Source organism: Chiloscyllium plagiosum, unplaced genomic scaffold (genome assembly GCF_037043375.1).
Source record: "Chiloscyllium plagiosum isolate Xiang-an unplaced genomic scaffold, Cpla_swu_hap1 HiC_scaffold_18, whole genome shotgun sequence".
In the NCBI taxonomy this organism is placed as follows: Eukaryota; Metazoa; Chordata; class Chondrichthyes; order Orectolobiformes; family Hemiscylliidae; genus Chiloscyllium; species Chiloscyllium plagiosum.
Genome location: NW_028270156.1, coordinates 68,751,643 through 68,772,489, shown reverse-complemented (window position 1 = coordinate 68,772,489; position 20,847 = coordinate 68,751,643). Strand labels below are relative to the sequence as shown.

Below are 20,847 nucleotides of genomic sequence, written 5' to 3'. Positions count from 1 at the left end.
TCACCATGGCTGTATACAACTGCAGCAGGACTCCAGTTGCTTCACTTTGAAGTATCAATGCTTCAGGTAATATCCTCATGAAAGTATCGTTGAACATGAACCCTTTAAAACTTGTTGGCTCAGCATAATTTCACTATTCTTTTCTAGGTGTCCAGTTGTCTTATCTTTTATGATAGATTCTAACATTTTAGCTACTACTGGTGACTAACAGTCCTGTAGTTTCTCATTCACCCTCTTCATCCCTTCATATACAGTGGGGGTTTCATCTGCTACCTTACAGTCCACAGGAACCATTACGGAATCTATAGAATTTTGAAAGATAACCACCAATGCTATGGCCACCCTTTCAGCACTTTGGAGTGAAGCGTATCTGGTCTACATGATTTATCAACCTATAATTCAAATAACTTTATAAATGCTTACCTCTTCGCTGATATTAATTTATTTTAATTCCTCAATTTTCACTGGTCCCTTGGTTGTCTAATATTTCTGAATAAGAAGCAAACTTTTTCAAATATAAAGAAAGCCAATGGTTAGATTTTTAATTTTGTGTACAGTATTACAATTTGAGTTTGATATTTTTATTAAGATTTCAAGACATCTAGAGAAATCAACCCACAGCCATTGTGTCTCAATTTTTTATTGTCTCCATACCTGTTTGCAGAAGTAGGCAGATTATTTTAATGTTAATAGCATCAACTAATAGGAGGTGAAACTTGCCACATGGATGCTCTTTATCATTTCATTTTGTGGCATATTGAATTTATTCATTTAGTTCTTAAAAATATTACAGACTTGCCTGCTTCATGATTTTTTTTTAATTTGGCAAGCGAGTACAAGTTCTTATCATTTGACAATATGAACCAAATCTATCATTGCTACAGAAGTTATTTATTTAAACCTTGATCATGCACTTGAGTGTTAGACAATAGGTGCAGGAGTAGGCCATTCTGCCCTTCGAACTGTTGTACAGTTAAAGGGGAAAATCCCAAGTTATAAACTGAGAAATGCTGACATTAAAAGTTAAAATGTTTTTAAGTAAGCCAGTTTTACAGAACTGTTAAAACATGACGACAAATGTTCTGTTATTAGAGAAATATTTCAGTTTTGTGCAGTTTATCAGTGAAACACGAATAATTATTTTGGAACAGGGTGGGTAAATGAAGCTGTACAAAGAGGAGTGTCTCTTGCTAGAAGCTTCCCTTTCTAATTTGTTAATTTGAACAGGAAGTTTTTTGATGAACTGCTGAATTTGCTGGTGGAGCAGGATGTAATTTTAGTGATTCTAATAAAACTCCTGGTTAGTTTACTCTTCAAGAATTGATTGTTAGTAAAAATTTAAGAATTACATTTTTAAAAGCTCAAAAATATTGAATTGAAATTATGTACCTGCTAGTTATAAACCGTTAATTTGGTCAATTAAACAAGCAATTGCACTCTCTCCTCTTTCAAATACAATCTGTTGAAAATTACAGTGACGTGAATTGTGCATCTGCTGCAAGGATTTAGTACATGCTGTTCTGAAATGTTATACAAAATGTTTTTTTAAAGTACATTCTGTAATGCTTTTGTATGTGTCTCGAATAGTTGTATTTCACCATCTTTCAATACTGCTTTATAATTTGGTCTCTTAAATTTCCTACCGCCCAGAATCATGAAGTGGCTGGATTTGGACAGACAGCAGAAAACACAAATCTAGGCCTTGTTTCGTTCAAACTGCTTGAGCTACTGCAATTTGTAGCACTGCTTTTGGTTCACTTCACAAATTTGGGGATAGCTTGAATCTGCAAATTCATCAAAATGACTAAACTGACTGAATAGTTTTCAGAATTACTTGAATTTTGCATTTGGAGAGTTTTTGAAATCACACAAAATGTCCATCATAATCTGTTTGAAACTTAATGGCTGTGGTGTTCTGTCAGTGTATCAAGGAATCATGAAGGTAGCACCTGTTGGTGATTGCCTATACTTTGAGTTGCTTGCATTTGTACTGTGGAATCCAATCTCCTGAAAGGGTAGCAATTTATGGTATAAATCACATAATCAGATATTTTCTGAGGGCTGTTATTACAGCTAATATTATTGTGAATCTCAAACTCCAAAAACAATAATTATAGTGGGGTGGGGTATGTTTTGATTGACAACTTTGAGATTATTAAAGGATAAACTGCCTTTATAGTTACTGAGTTTATAAGAATTTTTTATAAGAAACTGTGCACTTGAAGGAATTAAAGGTTTGGAATATGTTTTATGAATGAGTATTTGTATTTTCAGTATCAACTGTGTATGGGTGAAAACTGTGCTAGATTGTTAGAAGTTTTAATTTATTGCATCTTCACATACCTCCAGCCATGTGCCTAAAATGTACAATTGGAGAAGTGGGTTGAGATGATAACTAGATGGCATCCTTTTATGAAACTGGGCCAAATTTTCAGAGAGCTGAGAGCCTCCTAATCAGCCCACTTTGGAACTCACCTACCTTCATGACCACCTCCAAATTTCCTCTTGAGTCATAGAGATGTACAGCATCCTTCAATCTGACTCGTCAATGCCAACTAGATATCCTAACCTAATCTAGTTCCATTTGCTAGCACCTGGCCCATAACCCTCTGAACCCTTCCTGTTCAAATACTCATCTGGATGCCTTTTAAATGCTGTAATTGTATCAGCCTCCTCCACTTCCTCTGGCAGCTCATTCCATACACACTACCCTCTGCGTGAAGATGTTGCCCCTTAGGTCCCTTTTAAATCTTTCCCCTCTCACCTTAAACCTACGTCCTCTAGTTCTGGACTCCTCTCAGCCCAGGGAAAAGACCTCGTCTATTTGTCCTATTCATGCCCTTCAGATTTTATAAACCTCTACAAGGTCACCCCTCAGCCTTTGACGCTACAGGGAAAACAGTGACAGCCTATTCATCCTCTCCCTGTAGCTCAAATTCTCCAACCCTGGCAACATCCTTGTAAATCTTTTCTGAACCCTTTCAAGTTTCACAACATCCTTCTGATAGGAAGGAGACCGGAATTGCATACAATATTCCAAAAGTGGTCTAACCAATGTCATACGCAGCCGCAATATGACCTCTCAACTCCTATACTCAGTGCTCTGACCAATAAGGGAAAGTATACCAAACACCGTCTTTGCTATCCTATCTATCTCTGACTCCACTTTCAAGGAACTATGAACCTTCAGCAGCACTCCCCAGAACCAGATTTGCCTTTTGTTAATGTAGCACCTCACATTTATCTAAATTAAACTACATCTGCCACTCCTCAGCCCATTGGCCCATCTGATCAAAATCCCATTGTACTCTGAGGTAACCTTCTTTGCTGTCCACTTCACCTCCAATTTTGGTGTCATTTCCAAACTTGCTAACTACAAATTGAGGGGTGATAGGTTTAAGACAGATGTCAGAGGCAGGTTCTTTACTCAGAGTGGTGAGGGTGTGGAATGGCCTGCCTGCCAATGTGGTTTACTCAGCCACATTAGGAGATTTAAACAATCCTTGGATAAGCACATGGATGATGATGGCGTAGTGTAGGGGGATGGGCTTATATTAGTTCACAGGTCGGCGCAATATCAATGGCCGAAGGGCCTGTTCTGTGGTGTATTGTTCTATGTTCTATGACTTCGATGTTCAAATCCAAATCATTCATATAAATGACAAAGTAGTGGACCCAGCACCGATCCGTGTTGCACTGGTTACAGGCCTCCAGTCTGAAAAGCAACCCTTCACCACCACCTCTGTCTTCTACCTTCGAGGCAGTTCGAAAACAAAATGGCTGGTTCCCCCGTACTCCATGAGATCTAACCTTGTTAACCAGTCTACCATGAGGATCCTTGTTGAACACCTTAATGAAGTTCATATAGGTCACGTGCACTGCTCTGCCCTCTTCATTCTTCTAAAAAGTCAATCAAGTTTGTGAGACATGATTTCCCCCACATAAAACCATTGCTAACTATCTGTAATCAGTCCTCGCCTTTCCAAATGTCCCTCAGGATTCCTTCCAACCACTTGCCCACCACCGATGCCAGCCTCGCCAGTCTATAGTTCCCTAGCTTTTACTTACCACCTTTCTTAAATAGTGGCAATAGGTTAGCTAACCTCCAGTCTTCCAGTACCTCATCTGTGGCTATCGATGATGCCACAGCAAGGGGCCCAGCAATCACTTTTCTAGCTTCCCATAGACTTCTCAGGTACACCTGATCAGGTCCTGGGGTTTTATTCACTTTTATGCATTTCAAGACATCCAGCACCACCACCTCTGTAATATGGATATTTTTCAAGATGTCACCATCTATTTCCCTACATTCTATATCTTTCTTGTCCTCCTTGAGGTAGCAGGTTTAGCTTGATAGCTTGATCTTGCTTGGCTCTTCTACCTCCAGCTCCAAGCAAAGATTGCTTGTGATGGGACCATTCTATCATAGCACGTTTGCCTTGTCAGAAAGCCTTCTGTCTTGGATTACCCAAATGCCAGGAACATCAGGAACACTCTATCTCAACTATAAAGCCAAATATAAGTATTCCTAACAATATTCTTCAATCCAATTTCAGAGAAGCAGCTGTTAATTAACCTGTTTGAATAATTTCAACTTGCACACCAGCTATCCTGGTGGGTTCAAGACAACATGCTAGTTTGTGCCAAACAATGAATCATTTTGTGCTATATGCCCAATACATTAAGTTCTGGATTGTTGTCAATTTCATTTCATATAACATCATTGCAGCTGGCCTAATCTGGAGATAGTTATTTTGATGCAAAAGCTGAAATTAGAATAACGTTAAACTTAGTTCTGAATGTACCTGAAACAACAATTGCTTTGTAACTTCAATATGGAAATGGTTTCTTGTGCTGAGCAAAATATTGGTAAAATTGATGATTAGGCTGGAGGGTTTAACCCCCTGCTGCTTTACAATACTGAGTGTGAGAACTTCTGGACATTTGGTAATGCTAATGTATATATCTACTTCAATTGAGAGGTAGTACTGAAAGGGGTGGCACGGTGGCTCAGTGGTTAGCACTGCTGCCTCACCGCATGAGGGACCCAGGTTCGATTCCAGCCTCAGGTAACTGTCTGTGTGGAGTTTGCATATTCTCCCCCTGTCTGTGTGGGTTTCCTCCAGGTCCACCAGTCTCCTCCCACAATTCAAAGTTGTGCAGGTTCAGTGAATTGGCCGTGCTAAATTCCCCATAATGTCCAGGGGTATGTAGGTTAAGTGCATTAGCCATGGGGAATGCAGGTTTACAGGGATAGGGTAGTGAGTCCGGGTGAATGCTCTTCAGTCAGTGTGGACCTATTGGGACGACATTCTGGATTCTATGAACTTCTACGATTCTGTGAGTCACATCCAATGCAACATGTATCTAACTTTCACTAGGTTATTGTTCTGCATCATATAAATATAAGCACATATTCTTTAATTTTGCAGTCAGTGAGCAAGTTGTGATTTTTAGTTAGCACCTAATTTTAAAGAAAGAAAGTGGCCATGAGGAAATAATTTCACGCCACTTTGCGTTGTCCAAATCCAAAGTATATTTACAGTATTGACTGCACAGTTATGATCTTTGTAGCTCAGAGGAATGGATGCTACCACTGCACTTTTGGTGCCATTGATACTGTCCGGGACAAAGTTGACCACTTGGCCAAATCTCATTCACTATTTTAAACTCTATCCACCACTGATGCACAGAGGCAAAAGTATGTGCCGTGCATAGATGTGTTGCATCAACTTGAAATCACTTTCCAAAGCCATGTCTTCCCCGAGCTAGAAGAACAAGGAAAGCAGACGTATAAGAAAATGACTACTTGCAAGTTGCCCTCCAAACCACAGACGCCCTCCCTAATATCACCATGTTTGTACACACACTACATGGATTGTGATGGTTCAAGAAGGTGGTTACCACAAATTTTAAAATCTCCGAACACTATAAAAGTAAAAGCTTTTCATATGTGTCTTCTAGATAAGCTGAAAAAGATGGTATTGTTGATATTGCAAAGGTTGAAATTAGGAGCTGTCTTAATCTTAATTATCCTGTGATTTTGCACATTTTGCAAGAAGCCTCTCATTCAACTCCTATTAGAGGAGTAAGATACTCTTGTCAATAAGTAAAATGTTTCATGCCATTTACAAATAGATTAGCTGGTACATGAATTCTGGTAGTTATTTCTATAGTAAGCGGTTGCAAATTGTTGAAATAGGTTAAAAATCGGAGTAAATGAGGTAGATTACACTGATCAGATTGTAAAATTTCACTAGCATAATCTATAGCTGTGTTTTTAAATAGTTTTTCTGTTGTGTTTCAGTGACAGTGTATGAGACTGCTCAGTGTGTTGCAAGAAATGTCTTTCGTCATAAATGCATTCCTATCTGCATTGTTGCTCAAAGATGAGTACTTGCTCACAAAACTGAGGGTTTTAACAAAAATATGGATTTCTGTTAATTGTGTTTTGGATTATTACCAACTGATCACAGCCCACACTTTAATAAATATCAGTCATTAATGTAAGTTCCAGAGAATAGTTATGTTGTATTAAAGACATGGTTTTCAGATTTGCCTGCTTAGTACCTCATCATTGTAAACTAATTCTGAATTGAAATACTTTTGCACTGAGATGTCTATTGCTCTTCGATTGAGACCAATGCCACATCATTCATTATTTGAAACTAAACCCTTTCAGTTCACTGTGCATGTTCTCAGTTGTGAATGCTGTGAATTCCAAATATCCAATAGAAAGTGGCTTTGAAATGTTAATGCAGAGATTTCTCGCTGTTTTGAGCAACTGTATTTTGGGGGGTGGGGGAAGGGGGAGGTGAGCAAATGTTATTTTGAATCCTGTTAGTTGAGGGAAATGATTTTTAATTTCATTTTATTTCAATATTTTAAAACCGTCTAAGTCTGTGTCTTAGCTGTAGTGCAAAAAAGCTGCACTCAATTTGAGGGTAATCAGAGGAATCCATGCATTAAATAATTAATCATTAATCGAAGGACAGTTTTATCCTAAGCAATAGTAGAAGAAAAGTATTATGTTGCTTCTACCACTTCTAAGACATGAATGAAATTTGCAATGACCGTTTGGTCTGGCTATTGCTCATTTATCTTGTTAACCATTCACAGCATTGTTTGTTATTTGGTGAGTGAGTGTAATTTATAGCCTGGTTTAATCACGTACACTCATCTACCATTCACATTGGTGAGGAACAATATTCTCTGGTAAAGTAGCAAGAATTCTCTACGCTGCTGTGGAGGTCTCATCAATCTGCACTTTGAGCAAGTAATAATTCTTTCTGGCTTGTAAATGAATGAGATCCACTTAATTGCTAGATTAGGTATGCTAACCCTAAGGAAATATCTCCCACAAAAAGCAAGATTTCCAATAGATGGAGAGTTGAGTCAGGAGTAATGCTGGTGTCAATTTGGAACTCTTGGAGTCTTTGTTGGCTCAAGGTAGCGTTAACATAGGACAAGAGAACCAGAGTAAAGGAAAATATTTCTTCCCATAACCTTATTAAAAAGAAACACTAAAAACCCTTTAACCGATCTCTTTCCATATTTGTACTTTTTATATGGTAAATGATTATCTGTCCTGATCATAGGTCAAAACATAGATTTCAAACAATTTGTAATGATCTGATTTTATTTTGTTTGCTGTGACTGGCTTTTTATCAAAAAGTTTCAGCTCAAGCTGTTACCAATTTGTCACAGTGAATTTAGGTGGCATTTTTCCAAAAGAATAGAAGAAATGCATTTTCAATCTATTGCTCATGTTTCTGTGAAATTTGTTAGGAGGAAGAGTAAAGCCTACGCTGGTCCTGTTTTATAGCTATGAACAAAACCTGAGTTACGGCTCCTTTTAATGGGAATAACAAATTGTCTAATGTTTATATTTTCTGGTTTGCAAGTTATTTTTAAAAACAAAATAATTAACGAAGACTTAACCATTCAGGGTCTGAAACCAAGAAATCATTGTTAAAACAATACTATTAATTTTGGGGATCTGCATGTGGGATGTGGAAACCAATAAGCTATTGTCAATGATCATATTACTAGAAGTTTGTTGCTGGCTGTAGGTCACTTCCTGTAATTTGAGCTTCCTGTTTGAAGTAAGTATTACTGTGGCTCTCTGCTAGCAAAAGAAACTGAAACTGTGGTTCTGCTATGTTTAGAACGATATTAGAACTCCCTCTACTGGAAGTCCATGATACATTTCAAATAGGTATGTGATTGACAACTTGGCCATGATAGCTATGATCAAGTATTTTTAAATCTTCTGTAATGTTTTAATCAAAATGTCAATGTGCTGAAACTTTTTGAGTTGGTAAGGTTTATTCTTCTGCTTTCTATGTTATCAAAGTTTGTTTTTAATTGGTCTTATATGGATATTGGTAAGCGAGGGATGTTAGTCAGACTTCCAGAAGAATGTTAATGCTTTTTCTTTTCAACTATTCTTTTAAGATTCTTTATGCTCATCTCACATTGCTTTTTAATGTCGTCTTCAAAAGACTGCCAACAGTCTTTAGTACTGCACTAGAATCAACTAGGACCCTTCTCCTTTGCTGCCTGACCTGCTGCGCTTTTCCAGCAACACATTTTTAAGCTCTGCACTAGAATCAGCCTAGGTTATATGCACCACACTCTGTAGTCAGGGATTGTCAGACTTGGAGTGTTTAGTATTAGCCTTGCTTCAATGGCAACACTATGTTTCTATCTTAGTGCAGTAGTGCTCCATATGTACATTTGCTGACTGCACAAAACTTTGACCAACACAGATTTCCATATGTTCTGATATTCATTGTAGTGTTTTCAAATATTTACAATAATGAATTGACCTTGAAGCCCAAAATGTTTATGTAAAGATGTTTTAAATTGAATTTTCTACCAAAATTAAAAGGAAGATTGGTTTGATATGAACAGCATCTTATAATTCAAATATATCTTAGTTAGGTTTAAATTACTTAAATAAACAAATTCCACTGAGGAGGAGAAATATTTTTTGACCAAACTAATTTATCTTCCAAACACAAATTGCAACTGCTGTCAAGTGACAGTTAACCATTTATCAATGAGTTACTTGACATAAATCTGGATGGATTTGATCTCTTGCTTTATTGAGATGTTTGAAAGAAGCAAAAAATCAGGAAATTTCTCCTAGTTCAACTCAAACCTCCTGAGAGAACCAAACATGCAAAGAAATTCTGCAACCAGTACACATTCATAATGTGCAAGTGTGGCTCTCAAATTTTTACGTCATTGGTGCAGAATCTATTTTAGCTTCCTATCACATGCTGGTAACGTTGGAGGCCTGAAGATTTCTTCAGACATGGCTTAGGAATCCTATCTGTGCGGGTGGCCAACAGCAGGAAGAGTTGACAATTCAAGTATCCTACAGAAGAAATTGTTGCTGCAAACTTCAACAAGATTTAATCTACGAACGGATGCAAAAATGTATCAGACTGGGTATGAAACAAGCTGTAGCGGGAGTGGTAGGATTTTAATGGAGCTGAAATAGTCATTCCAAGACAATTGCAGATTGCATTGGGTGTCAATGATCTGTAGTAACAGTCCAGAGTCGAGGCTGAGCCAGCAAACCTCAGAAGGTTCGAGAGTAAAGTTAAGATCCTGAATAGTTTTTTATACCCTTTTTATGAATTCCAACAATCCAGTATATCAGTTGAGTTATCCTTCGTTTTTACTTCTTCCATGGTCTGACAGGCAGATAAGGGAGGTGGTGTAGCTGTGATATTTAAGGACAAAATCAGAGCAGTGTATAGTTTCTGTAGAGAATAAGGTTGAATCCATTTGGGTGGAAATTAGAAATTCAAAGTTTGTGAATTAGAAATTAGAAATACTAAGAAGAAAATGTCACTGATAGGTGTAGTCTGTAGGCCACCAAATAATAATATTACATTGGGGCTGGCAATAAACATAAAAATAGCTAATGCCTGTAAAAATGGTATGGGGGATTTTAATCTACATATTGATTGAACTCCTGAGGAGGAGTTCATTGAAAGTATCTGCAATAGTTTTCTTGAACAGTATGTAATGGAACCGACAAGGGAGCAAGCTAACCAAGATCTGGTCCTGTGTAATGTGACAGGAATAATTAATGATGTCATATTTAAGGATCCTCTTGGTAGGCGCGATCACAATATGGTTGAATTTAAAATATAGATGGAAAGTGCCAAGATAAAAACCCAGTACCAGGATGTGCTTAGAAAGGGAGATGACAATAGAACAAGAGAAGAGTTGGATAAAGTAGACAGAAAGTAAAGACTTTATGGTGAGACACTTGATGAACAATGGAGGACTTTCAAAGCAGTTATTCAAAGTGCTCACCAAAAGTAAATGTCAGTGAAAAGGAGGGACTAGGAAAAGGGGTAGTCTGTCATGGGTGTCTAAGGAAATAAGGGAGGTTACCAAATTGAAAGAGAAGGCACACAAAGTGGCCAAGATCAGACAAAGATCAGCAGAAACCTAGAAGATTTGGAAAGATTTAACAGTCAACAGAGAACCACAAAAAGCACTGTAAAGCAATGTAATATTGTGAGAAAAAACTAGCTCAGAATATAAAGACAGAAACTTTTGCTTTAACTATATAAAACAAAAAAAAGAGTGGCTAAAGTAAACAGAGGATGAGAAGTGGGATTTAGTAATGGGATATGAGGAAGTGGCCAAGTCATTGAATAGGTATTTTGTTGGTCTTCGCAGTGGAGGACATGAATAACGTGCTAGTAATTGACAAAGAGACGAAGGTAGGTGAGGGTCTGGAAGCAATGATCACGAAAGAGGTAGTGTAGGGCAAGCTAATGGAGCTAAGGGTAGACAAGGCTCCTGGCCCTGATGGAATGCATCCCAGGCTGCTAAAAGAGATGGTGGGAGAATTAGCAAATGCACTTGCAGTAATTTTCCAATATTCACTGGATTCTAGGGCAGTTCCAGCAGATTGGAAAACAGCAAATGTGATGCCACTGCTTAAAAAAGGAAGCAGACAAAGCATGAGCAATTATAGAATTATAATTATAGAATTATAGCTTAACTTCTATAGTGGGGAAAATGCCTGAGTCTGTTATCAAAGATGAAATAGCCAGGAATCTAGATAGAAATTGTCCAGTTAGGCAGATACAGCATGGGTTAATGAAGGTTAGATCATGCTTACCTAATCTTTTGGAATTCTATGAAGTAATCATGAACACGGTGAACAACGGGGATTCAGTAGATGTGGTGTATCCAGATTTCCAAAAGACATTTGACAAGGTGCTGCATAAAAGGCTGCTGCATAAGGTAAAGATGCAAGGCATTATGAGCAATGTATTAGAATGGATACAGAATTAGTTAACCAACAGGAAGCAAAGAGTGGGAATAAACAAATGTTCTTCTGGTTGGCAATCCGTGACTAGTGGTGTGCCTCAGATCAGTGTTGGGACCACATCTATTCACAATTTACATAGATGACTTGGAGTTGGGGACCACGTGTTGTGTGTGTAAGTTTGCGGATGACACTAAGATGGATGGTTGAGCAAAGTTTGCAGAGGACTGTGAAACTCGGCAAAGAGACAAAGATCGATTAGGTGATTGGACAAAGGTCTGGCAGACAGAGTACAGTGTCAATAAATGTAAAGTCATCCATTTTGGTAGGAGTAACAGTAAAAAGGACTATTATTGAGTGGTAAGAAATTGCAGCGTGCTGCTGTGCAGTAGGACCAGGGTGTCCTTGTGCATGAATCACAGAAGGTTGGTCTGCAGGTGCAACAGGTAATTAAAAAGGCAAATGGAATTTTGTCCTTCATTGCTAAAGAGATTGAGTTTAAAAGGTTATGTTGTAGCTGTACAGGATGCTGATGAGGCTACATCTAGAGTACTGTGCGTTGTTTTGGTCTCCTCACTTGAGAAATGATGTACTGGCACTGGAGGGGGTACAGAGGAGGTTCATTAGGTTGCTTCCGGAGTTGAGGGGGTTGGCATATGAGGAGAGACTGAGTCAATTGGGATTATATTCATTGGAATTTAGAAGAATGAGGGAGGATCTTAAGGAAACATATAAAATTAATGAAAGGAATCGATAAGATAGAAGTAGAGAGGATGTTTTCACTGGAGGGTGAAACTAGGACAAGAAAGCATAGCCTCAATGAGGGGGATCAGATTTAGGACTGAATTGAGAAGGAACTTTTCACCCAGAAGGTTGTGCATCTATGGACCACCCTGCCCAGTGAAGTGGTTGAGGCTTCTTAGTAAATGATTTTAAAGCTAAGATAGTTAATTGCTTGAACAGTACAGGAATTAAAGTTTATGGTGAGAGGGCAGGTGGGTGGCGCTGAGTCCACGAACAGATCAGCCATGATCTTATTGAATGATGGAGCAGGCTCAAAGGGTCAGATGGCCTTCTCCTGCTCCTAGTTCTTACGCTCTTATAACAGAATAACATGTATGAGTCCATGTGCTCGCCGTCCGAGTCTGCTGGCCGTGGCATTCCGCTCCAGGTTTTCAAAATTACCTTAACTTGTTTTTTCATCAGTTGGGCTTCTGCTAATAATACAGTATCAATTTTATTGGGCTCGAATTTCAGCCAATCAAAAGTAGAATCCATGTAATAGTTGACTCCATAAATTTAACTTTTATCAAAAAAATTTGAATATTACTTGAGTATGTATGGTATGAGGAGACTACTCCAGGCAGGAGGAAGAATCATTGAATGTGTCATGTTAATATGTTGATATTGGGATAGGAATGATAGTTGGGCGGGAGCAGTGGAGTCTGTGTTAATGAAGGAAGTAGGGAAAGAAATAGAAACGTCAGATCAATGGGAGAATTAATCTGAAATGGACAAAGTTTAAAAATCACAGCTTTTTAACTTTATCCACCCCAGTCCAACACTAGCTCCTCCACATCATAACTTTTAAATGCTCATTTCAGATTAACTTCTCAACAATCAAGTTTAAAAACATGAATGTACACTTAAAAAGTCATATCTGATCTTTCATAAAACCATTGGTGGTTTCTGAAGGCTAATACAGAATTATAAATCAATTTGTAAGGATAGGCCAGGGAAAACAGTTTTGACTGTTTATACTGTTGGTGTGGAGAATGCAGTACCTACAAAGCAACACCTGTTAGACCTAAGCCAGAGAGATCAGCTCAGTTGAGGGAAGAGCTTGTCAGACATTATTGAACCAAGTCAAGAAACTGGAGCTCCCCTGGGGTACTGGCAAGTTCCTTTAAGAGGAGTAGGGAACTAAAGAAGTCTCAACTTTTGTACACCAGCTGGACTTTTATAAATGCAAAGTCATGCAGTTTTTAATGCAAAATGTGCCAACAAAGTTTCAATCTTTGACCATTAAATTAATTGAAGGAGTTGGTATACTGTACTGTTTATGTCGATGACTTGTTTGTTTTTGCATAAATATGGGGGAGCATTTACACCATTTGACTGAACTGTTTGATCAGTTACAAAAAGCTAATTGTTCATATATTTGGATAGGAGTGAATTTTCCAAGACCAATGTGACTTTTTTGGGGCATATTGTGGGACCGTAAGCCAAGTTGCACCCAGAGAAGCAAACGTACAGGCTACTTTTGACTTCCACATGTCTAAGATGAAATGTGAAATTTTATACCCTGTAGGCGTGAATGTTTACTTCCATAGGTTCACTCTGAACTTCAGCGCTGTCATTGCACCCCTAACAAACTTGTTGGAAAAAGGCAAGAAATTTAAATGGACACAAGAATCAAATTGCCTTGAAAATTTAAAAGCTGTACTAATAACAGCACCATTTTTGCCCATGCTGAATTTCCAAAGTAATTCAAACTTGCTGTTAAAACCGGTGATATTAGTGTGGGCTGTTTTGTTGTAAGATGGCAAGTTGAATTGAACAGCTTATCAATTATTCTTGGAGGAAGTGACTGCATGCCAAATATATTGGAAAAGAGATATTGGGTTTTACCCTAGAATCATTTTGACAAATACATCGCCAGTAATGCAAACAAAACTTATTTATATAGATCATAATCCATTGATTTTACTTTAAGAATATTTTTGGGACGAGAACTTAATCATTTCAATGGAATTTAATTCAACTTCCACCTGCTCCAGAGATGTCGAGTAACCTCTCTGACAAGCTGATTGAAAAATACCTATAATTTGAAAATCATTCATACACTTGGTAAATGAAATATCACTGAGATTGCTTTATTGAGGGTGCACATGCCAGAGACATGTAAAAATTATTGCTGTGTAACTTAGTGTATCATTAATGTTAACATGCAGTTGGTGGTGAGATGTCATAGACTTAGTGATAAGAATTTTCATGAATAATGAAATGCCTCTTTAAAATACATTTCCATTCTTCAGAGCTGTGGGTAGTGTGATATAAACTGGGATTTACATGTGTAATTTTTAATGTATTTGGTGAGAGTTTGAGTTTCTGGTTTTTTTAGTTAGTAACCTGTGGGTTTCTTTGCATCCAGAATCATTAACTAACTTTGAAGTATTTCTGTAAACATAGAAATTACTTTTAGAAACAGTTTTTGAAGCCTGGCTGGTGAGTGTGTTTTGTGCACTATTGGACTTAGAAAATACATTGCAAGGACTGTAACAAACACTACATTGGACAAACAGGCAGAAGACTAGCCACCAGGATACATGAACATCAACTAGCCACAAAACGACATGACCCACTCTCACTAGTATCCTTATATACAGATGAGGAAGGACACCACTTGGACTGGGACAACGCATCCATCCTAGGACAAGTCAAACACAGACACACACGAGAATTCCTCGAAGCATGGCATTCCAACGGAACTCTATCAACAAACACATTGACTTGGACCCGATTTACCACCCCCTGAGAAAAAGAACAGGAAATGGCATCACCACAGAAAAAGACATCACCAACCCAAAGAAACCCAACATATAAAGAGAAAGCAGGAATCATCAGCAGTGCTTCGTCCGGGGGCTCACTGAAGATGTTACCTAGTAATGTGATGAAATATCTGAAAATGAACCTTCCAGCTCAGCAAGCAAACCTACATCCAGAACCTCAACCTGAGCTACAAATCTTCTCAAAACTCAATAAATATAAGTATTTTTTCTGACTAGACAATCTGGAAGACATGATCACAGTGTTTTGAGAGGTCAGTCTTTTAAGGCTCAGCTTAGAAGAAATATCTTGAATCAAAGTGGGTGAATCTTAAGAATTGTTTACCCCAGAGAGCAATGGATGCTTAATGTTTGACTGCATTGAAGGCAGAGGCCACCAGATTTGGGGGTAATAAGGGAATTGAAAAATATGGGAGCAAATGCAAGAAGGTGGCGGTGAGGTCAAATTGTTCACCAGCAGAACAGACTCAAAGGACCAAATAGTGAATTCCAGTTCCTGTTTCTTGTGTTCTTATAAATTAGATATTCCAATTGTTTAATTTTGTACATGACTGCAGTTGAAAATCCATTAGTGGTTTAATCCATTAGCCCTTACATGCTGAACAATATATTTTAAATACAGGTAAACAAGGCAACGAAGATATCATTGGGTAGCCTTCTATGACAGGCATGCCAAGTTTTTTGTTTAAGTGAACAGTTGTACCCCTTTCCTGAACAGATCCACCTGAGCAGATGGACTTTCATTCTGTTGTCTGGTGGAAAGGGATTGACATTTGCCTGTTTATCATATGTTATTGTTAAGCAATCAGTTGTGATTAATTTGGACTTGTGCTTCTGTAAGTCAGTTGTAGGTGATCGACATTCTAATTATTGGATTATTCAAAAACGGTTAGTGATATCAAAAAAGTTCCAAGTATATTTATATTTATCCTATTTGAAATATTAATGTGGCTGCCTCATTTATTATGACAGTGTCTTCTAGAGGAGTAGCTCTTATGGAAGTTGATAGAAAGAAGTAGATTAGAATTTTTTGTCACAAAATGTAGTTAAGACATCTAGAGTAGATGCATTAATGGAAATTGAAATATATACATGACAGAAGAACAGATTTAAAGGCTCTTTTGGAGTTGGGTAAAGGATGATGGAAGGAGATACATGTCAAACATAAATCCTTGGACTAAATGGCATGTTTCTGGGTATAACTGCGGTAATTTGATCCTTTGAAACATATCACATAGTAAAAAAAAAAGAGACCAATGATTAGTGAAAAAGTATTAGCATGTATCTGTCGTCATTATTTGCATGCTTACTTTATTTTCCAGCAAAGCTTATTGACCCTTACTGACATATGTGTGAGAGGAGAAAGATTTAAAAGGGACCTGAGAGACCACTTATTTGTGCAGGGGTGGTTCGTATGTGGAATGATCTGCCAGAGGAAGTGGTAGAAGCAGGTACAGTCACAACATTTAAAAGGCGTTTGGATATATACATGAATAGGAAAAGTTTATTGAGGGAAATGGGCCAAATGCAGGCAAATGGGGCAAATTTAGTTTGGGAAATTTGATCAGCATTAATGAGTTGGACAGAAGGGTCTGTTTCTGTGCAGTATGACTGTAATACAAAATTAAGCTTGCAGGTCAGCAGAATCTAACAACTGAACTGAAATTGAGGTATAATAGACTCCTTCAGAGTCATGATATAAAAATTTGAAAATTCAGCTCACCTGAACTATCACCATTATTTATGTTTAATTTGCAAAATAACTGCAACATGCATGTATTTTAAAATAACATTTTCCCATTCACCTGAACAATGCAACTGTATAAAGACCAATTAATGGATTTTCTTGAAGTACATTTGAATGATAATCCTGGTTAGCATGTAATACTTTGGGAAGTTTCCCTCAATGCCTCCTTAATTCCCATGTCAAATCTTGCAAACCGTATGGATTTTAATGTCCTTGTGGCATTCTGATTTTTACAGTTCTTCAGTAATTGCAGAAAAGTTAGTGATAAATCTGCTCTGTGAGTTGTACAGATAGAGATGAATAGCTAATATAAAAAGATGAGTTCTCCCATCATAATTGTTCTTTTGTTCCATCAAAAGTTGGTACTGATGCATAAACAAATAATTTAGTCTGAAGGTCCTCTGACTCTTTACCCATTTCCTATTCAGTCATGTTTCAGGTTAATCCTTGAATGCCACATTAAAGTGAAATTTGGCATAATTACACATTGGTGAGACTGGCTGTCTTCAATTACAAATAGTGGATTAACTGTGTTGGTTGATGCACTTGTTTGCGTGCAGTTGTTCTTCGATACTTGTGATTTCTACTAAGAAAACTTTAGTATATTTAATTAATGGGATGCAGCCAGTTTCGGGAAGGTTGAACATAATGAATGTTGAACATGTGGATGTTGAACATTTGTTCTCCTAAAATGAGTTCCTTAATGATTGCATGGGTGCTTGTTCTATGTATAATTTAATTTTTTTTTGTAGCATTGACATGCTGAACATGTTTACTCTTATTTAGGTTTTCTTTCGCATTGCAAAAAGAAATGCTGAAACATCTGATTTAAAATACGGATTGTAAATACATAAAGCTGAAATGTTTCCATATGTCTGTCTCTTGATTTTTTTCATAACAAATAAAATGTAATCACAATTTTTGTATACTTTTCTTTAATTCACAGAAAGCAATAACTGATGCTTCAGTTGTTACCACAAATCAGATTCCACTTACTCTACTAAAAACAGCGCATGCAATGTCTGCCTCGGCCGTTACACCAAGACCTACCATTGCCATGGTAACGGCTCTAAGCAATCCTCAGAAATCAGTGGTTAATGCAGACTCTCAAAACACACCCATCAACCTTCAGATCACCAACAAACTGACAACTCTGGGGACTGATGCTGTACGAATAATGCCAAAATCAACTGTACAGTTGGTAAGAAAAACTTCAAAATGCTATCTTTTCTTTTAATAAGTTTCTTCAGTCTTTGTTGTACTCTACCTCCTATGAATCAGTCATACATTATTGCGCATTAATTCTATGCACCTTAGGTTGATGGGCTATACTTTAGCAATGATGTATTTGCTTTTTGGATCTGTTGCCATTAGTATTGTCCTATCAAATCATCTTGAACCCAGCCTCAGAAGACTAATCCCCCTCTTTCCCCAAACACCACCTCCCCACCTGCAAGCTATAAAATATTGGTTTTCACAGAAGACATCCTTTACTGCCTGTTTTCAGTTGGGTTGCTAGAATATTATATAGTTATATGCTGTACTCACTTGGACCTGAATTGTAACTGTTCAAGCTCACTGCTCACATAGGATCTTTTACAACAGCAGATTTCCAGATTATATTTGAGATTGCTGTCAAACTGAGGACTGATTAGTTAAAAAGAGTTTTTCATCAAATTGTAATTGGGATTTCTCTTCCTCTCCCCTTTGTTTGCCCACGGGCCTTTATTTTTGAAGAGAAGCAAAACTATAGTGTACAATTGCCTTGTCGTAATCAGTGACAATCATTGATATAAAGGAATTTTTGTCAAATACTTTAAAGGATAAAGTTAACCCTAATTCACAACTAATTCAAGTGATCTAAAAGAAACTACATAAATACTATTGAGTGCCCTCCTTTCTGTTCCTTCCATGTAATCTTATCGATTTGACCTGGTGAAACCATAAAAATAACAAAGACCTTGCTGATCTATCCAGCCTGTCTCATAATTATGATGTTTTCTGCATCATAGTACAGACACTTCCTGCCTCACTCAGAGCCAATATGAAATCCTTTATTTTGTCCTTAGGAGGACAGAAATATAACATGTATGTTTTATAGTTAAAAAAACGAGGATAATATCTGCTATATGAGAGGAACATTGAATATAAGTCAAGTCTTTGATTCAAACTGTGTTTATTGTGTGAATTATAACAAAGACACTCTCATTAATGAACTATGAAAAGTTGGCATTCTTTCAGTTACACTTTTTTTATTATTAAAATCTTGCCTCCACTTTACAGAAATTTCAGCTTTGTTTCTAGTTAGCTAATTATTTTTTCAGCTCTCTTTTGGATTAGGAATTGTAAAATCTTTTTTTTTTATTACTGTAACCTGCTTGCTGGGATTAGGACTATTGCTTTCCTGTCTGCTGACTGAAGCCTTTATTTTTGATAGCTCTTTTGTCTTTGTCTTATTTTAAAATATATCTCTGGTCCTATATTTTCTTCTTACAATTTAGCTATTTAACATCTGTGCATTATTCAGATTAATTGAACAATTTATTTTAAAATAAGATATCACTTCAGAAAATGTAAATTTGCTAGACCTATTTTCTGATATTGAATATGATTACCCATAAAACAGGGCATGAAATCCTTCCCAATTTTGTGATTTAATATCTTAAAATAAACTTTCTGCAAATCCTTTGTGGCAAAATGATTGGGAAATGCCCAGACACTGATATTAACAGAACTTTTCGTTGAAAATGACAGTTTTACTGTTTGTCACAAATTCAAGTTGATGACCTAGTTTTGATGTTGCCCATGAAATCAAAGTACTCACTGCTGACCTCAGGAAAAGGTTGCCCAAATGGTCCAGTGAAATCTATGGCATGGACTTCACTTTTCCTAACATTAATTTAATTTAGGCATCCAGTAGATCTCGAGCAATGACAAGGATGTCATCAATGTTAATCACTTGATAAATTCTGAAAGACGCCAAAATAACAAGTGCATTTTATCGCAATAGTCATAAAATAGCAAAATAAAGATTGATATTAAGTCAGAAGCTGAACTAAAAGCATTTTTTGCATTACTTTAAAAATGTAAAGTGTTTAACTGGAAATGGAGAAATTTTACCTTTCGCAACTGTAAGTTTAGTTTTCAGGAGCAGAGGGGTTATTCAAAAGTAATTATTTATTAGTAAAGCATTTGAAGCTTAGTTACAACCCATTCAGCAGGGCATAACATGAAGGGATTTTATAGCAATAATAAAAAAAGGATGTTTACATCAATTCAGAATCTCTAATTTTGTAGCAAAACTCTCTGCTTTTCTGTCATTACTCCACTGAAACTGTCAACTCCTGTACGCAAAATATCTCCTTGATATTTCATGCAACTTTTGAAAAAAGGAAAACCGTACCATAGAGATTGCTGCTTGTGGGTAGCTTTCTTTGAAGTCAGCGGCAAGTGACCTTGCTTAGCCACTGTCCCCAAAATTTGGGCCAGTTATTTCTGGATGACTTCCATCTGCAAGGACTTCAGCAATGTGAAGAACAAGGAGTTCACTGTTAGCAACTTGTGAATTCTGAATTTTTCTATTTATCTGTGCATGTCAAATGCTGCAAGTTACAGTCTCATTCAAAGAAGAATAAAGGGAAATACAATCCATTTTACCATCATAACAACTACAAAATTTAGACTATTGTAGTTTTTAAACTCTTCACTGTTTTCAGTGTCTCATATATTTCAGGATTTAATTTCAAAACCATTTAATAAAATTCTATTAAAAAATGCCACATAATAACAGTCCTAGAGAGAAGTAAAACATTTGAATCAGAATAAAAGGAATATAGATAATACAAGCCAAGTAAAAGAGAAAATGCTGACATGGAATTACATTGTTTTAAAAGATGAAAAGGAAATCTAAATCTCAGTTAATGCTGTGCATCACTTACTGACTATAAAATGACCCGTCCTAACTTTGAAGCTCACATTTGTCACCGAAGCATCTCAGAATTGCACAACAGAGAGAGAGACCATTCAGCCTGTGTTTCGAGTTTAACCTAATATTTTGCTTTTTTTCTCTATAACCCTATAATGTTTCATAATTCCTTGTTGCCTGCTGCTATTGAATCAGTACTGCCATCATATCAGATAATGCATTTCAAATCGTAACCATTGTTGCATAAAAGATTTTTCTCTGTTACCTCTGGCCTTTATTCTTGATTTATTCTTGGTTG

The 20,847-nt window shown here is 37.0% G+C and overlaps 1 protein-coding gene across 5 annotated transcripts in view; it reads left to right on the top strand.

Moving 5' to 3' along the window:
- The window catches only part of phf21aa (PHD finger protein 21Aa), a 313,224-nt gene that overhangs the window by 230,965 nt on the left and 61,412 nt on the right, over positions 1-20,847 (top strand). For all 5 annotated transcript variants that reach the window (XM_087996773.1, XM_043706234.2, XM_043706237.2 and 2 more), the window contains exon 5: positions 17,571-17,825. In XM_087996773.1, the coding sequence (XP_087852899.1) occupies positions 17,571-17,825 (255 nt within the window). The remainder of the gene's footprint in view (positions 1-17,570; positions 17,826-20,847) is intronic.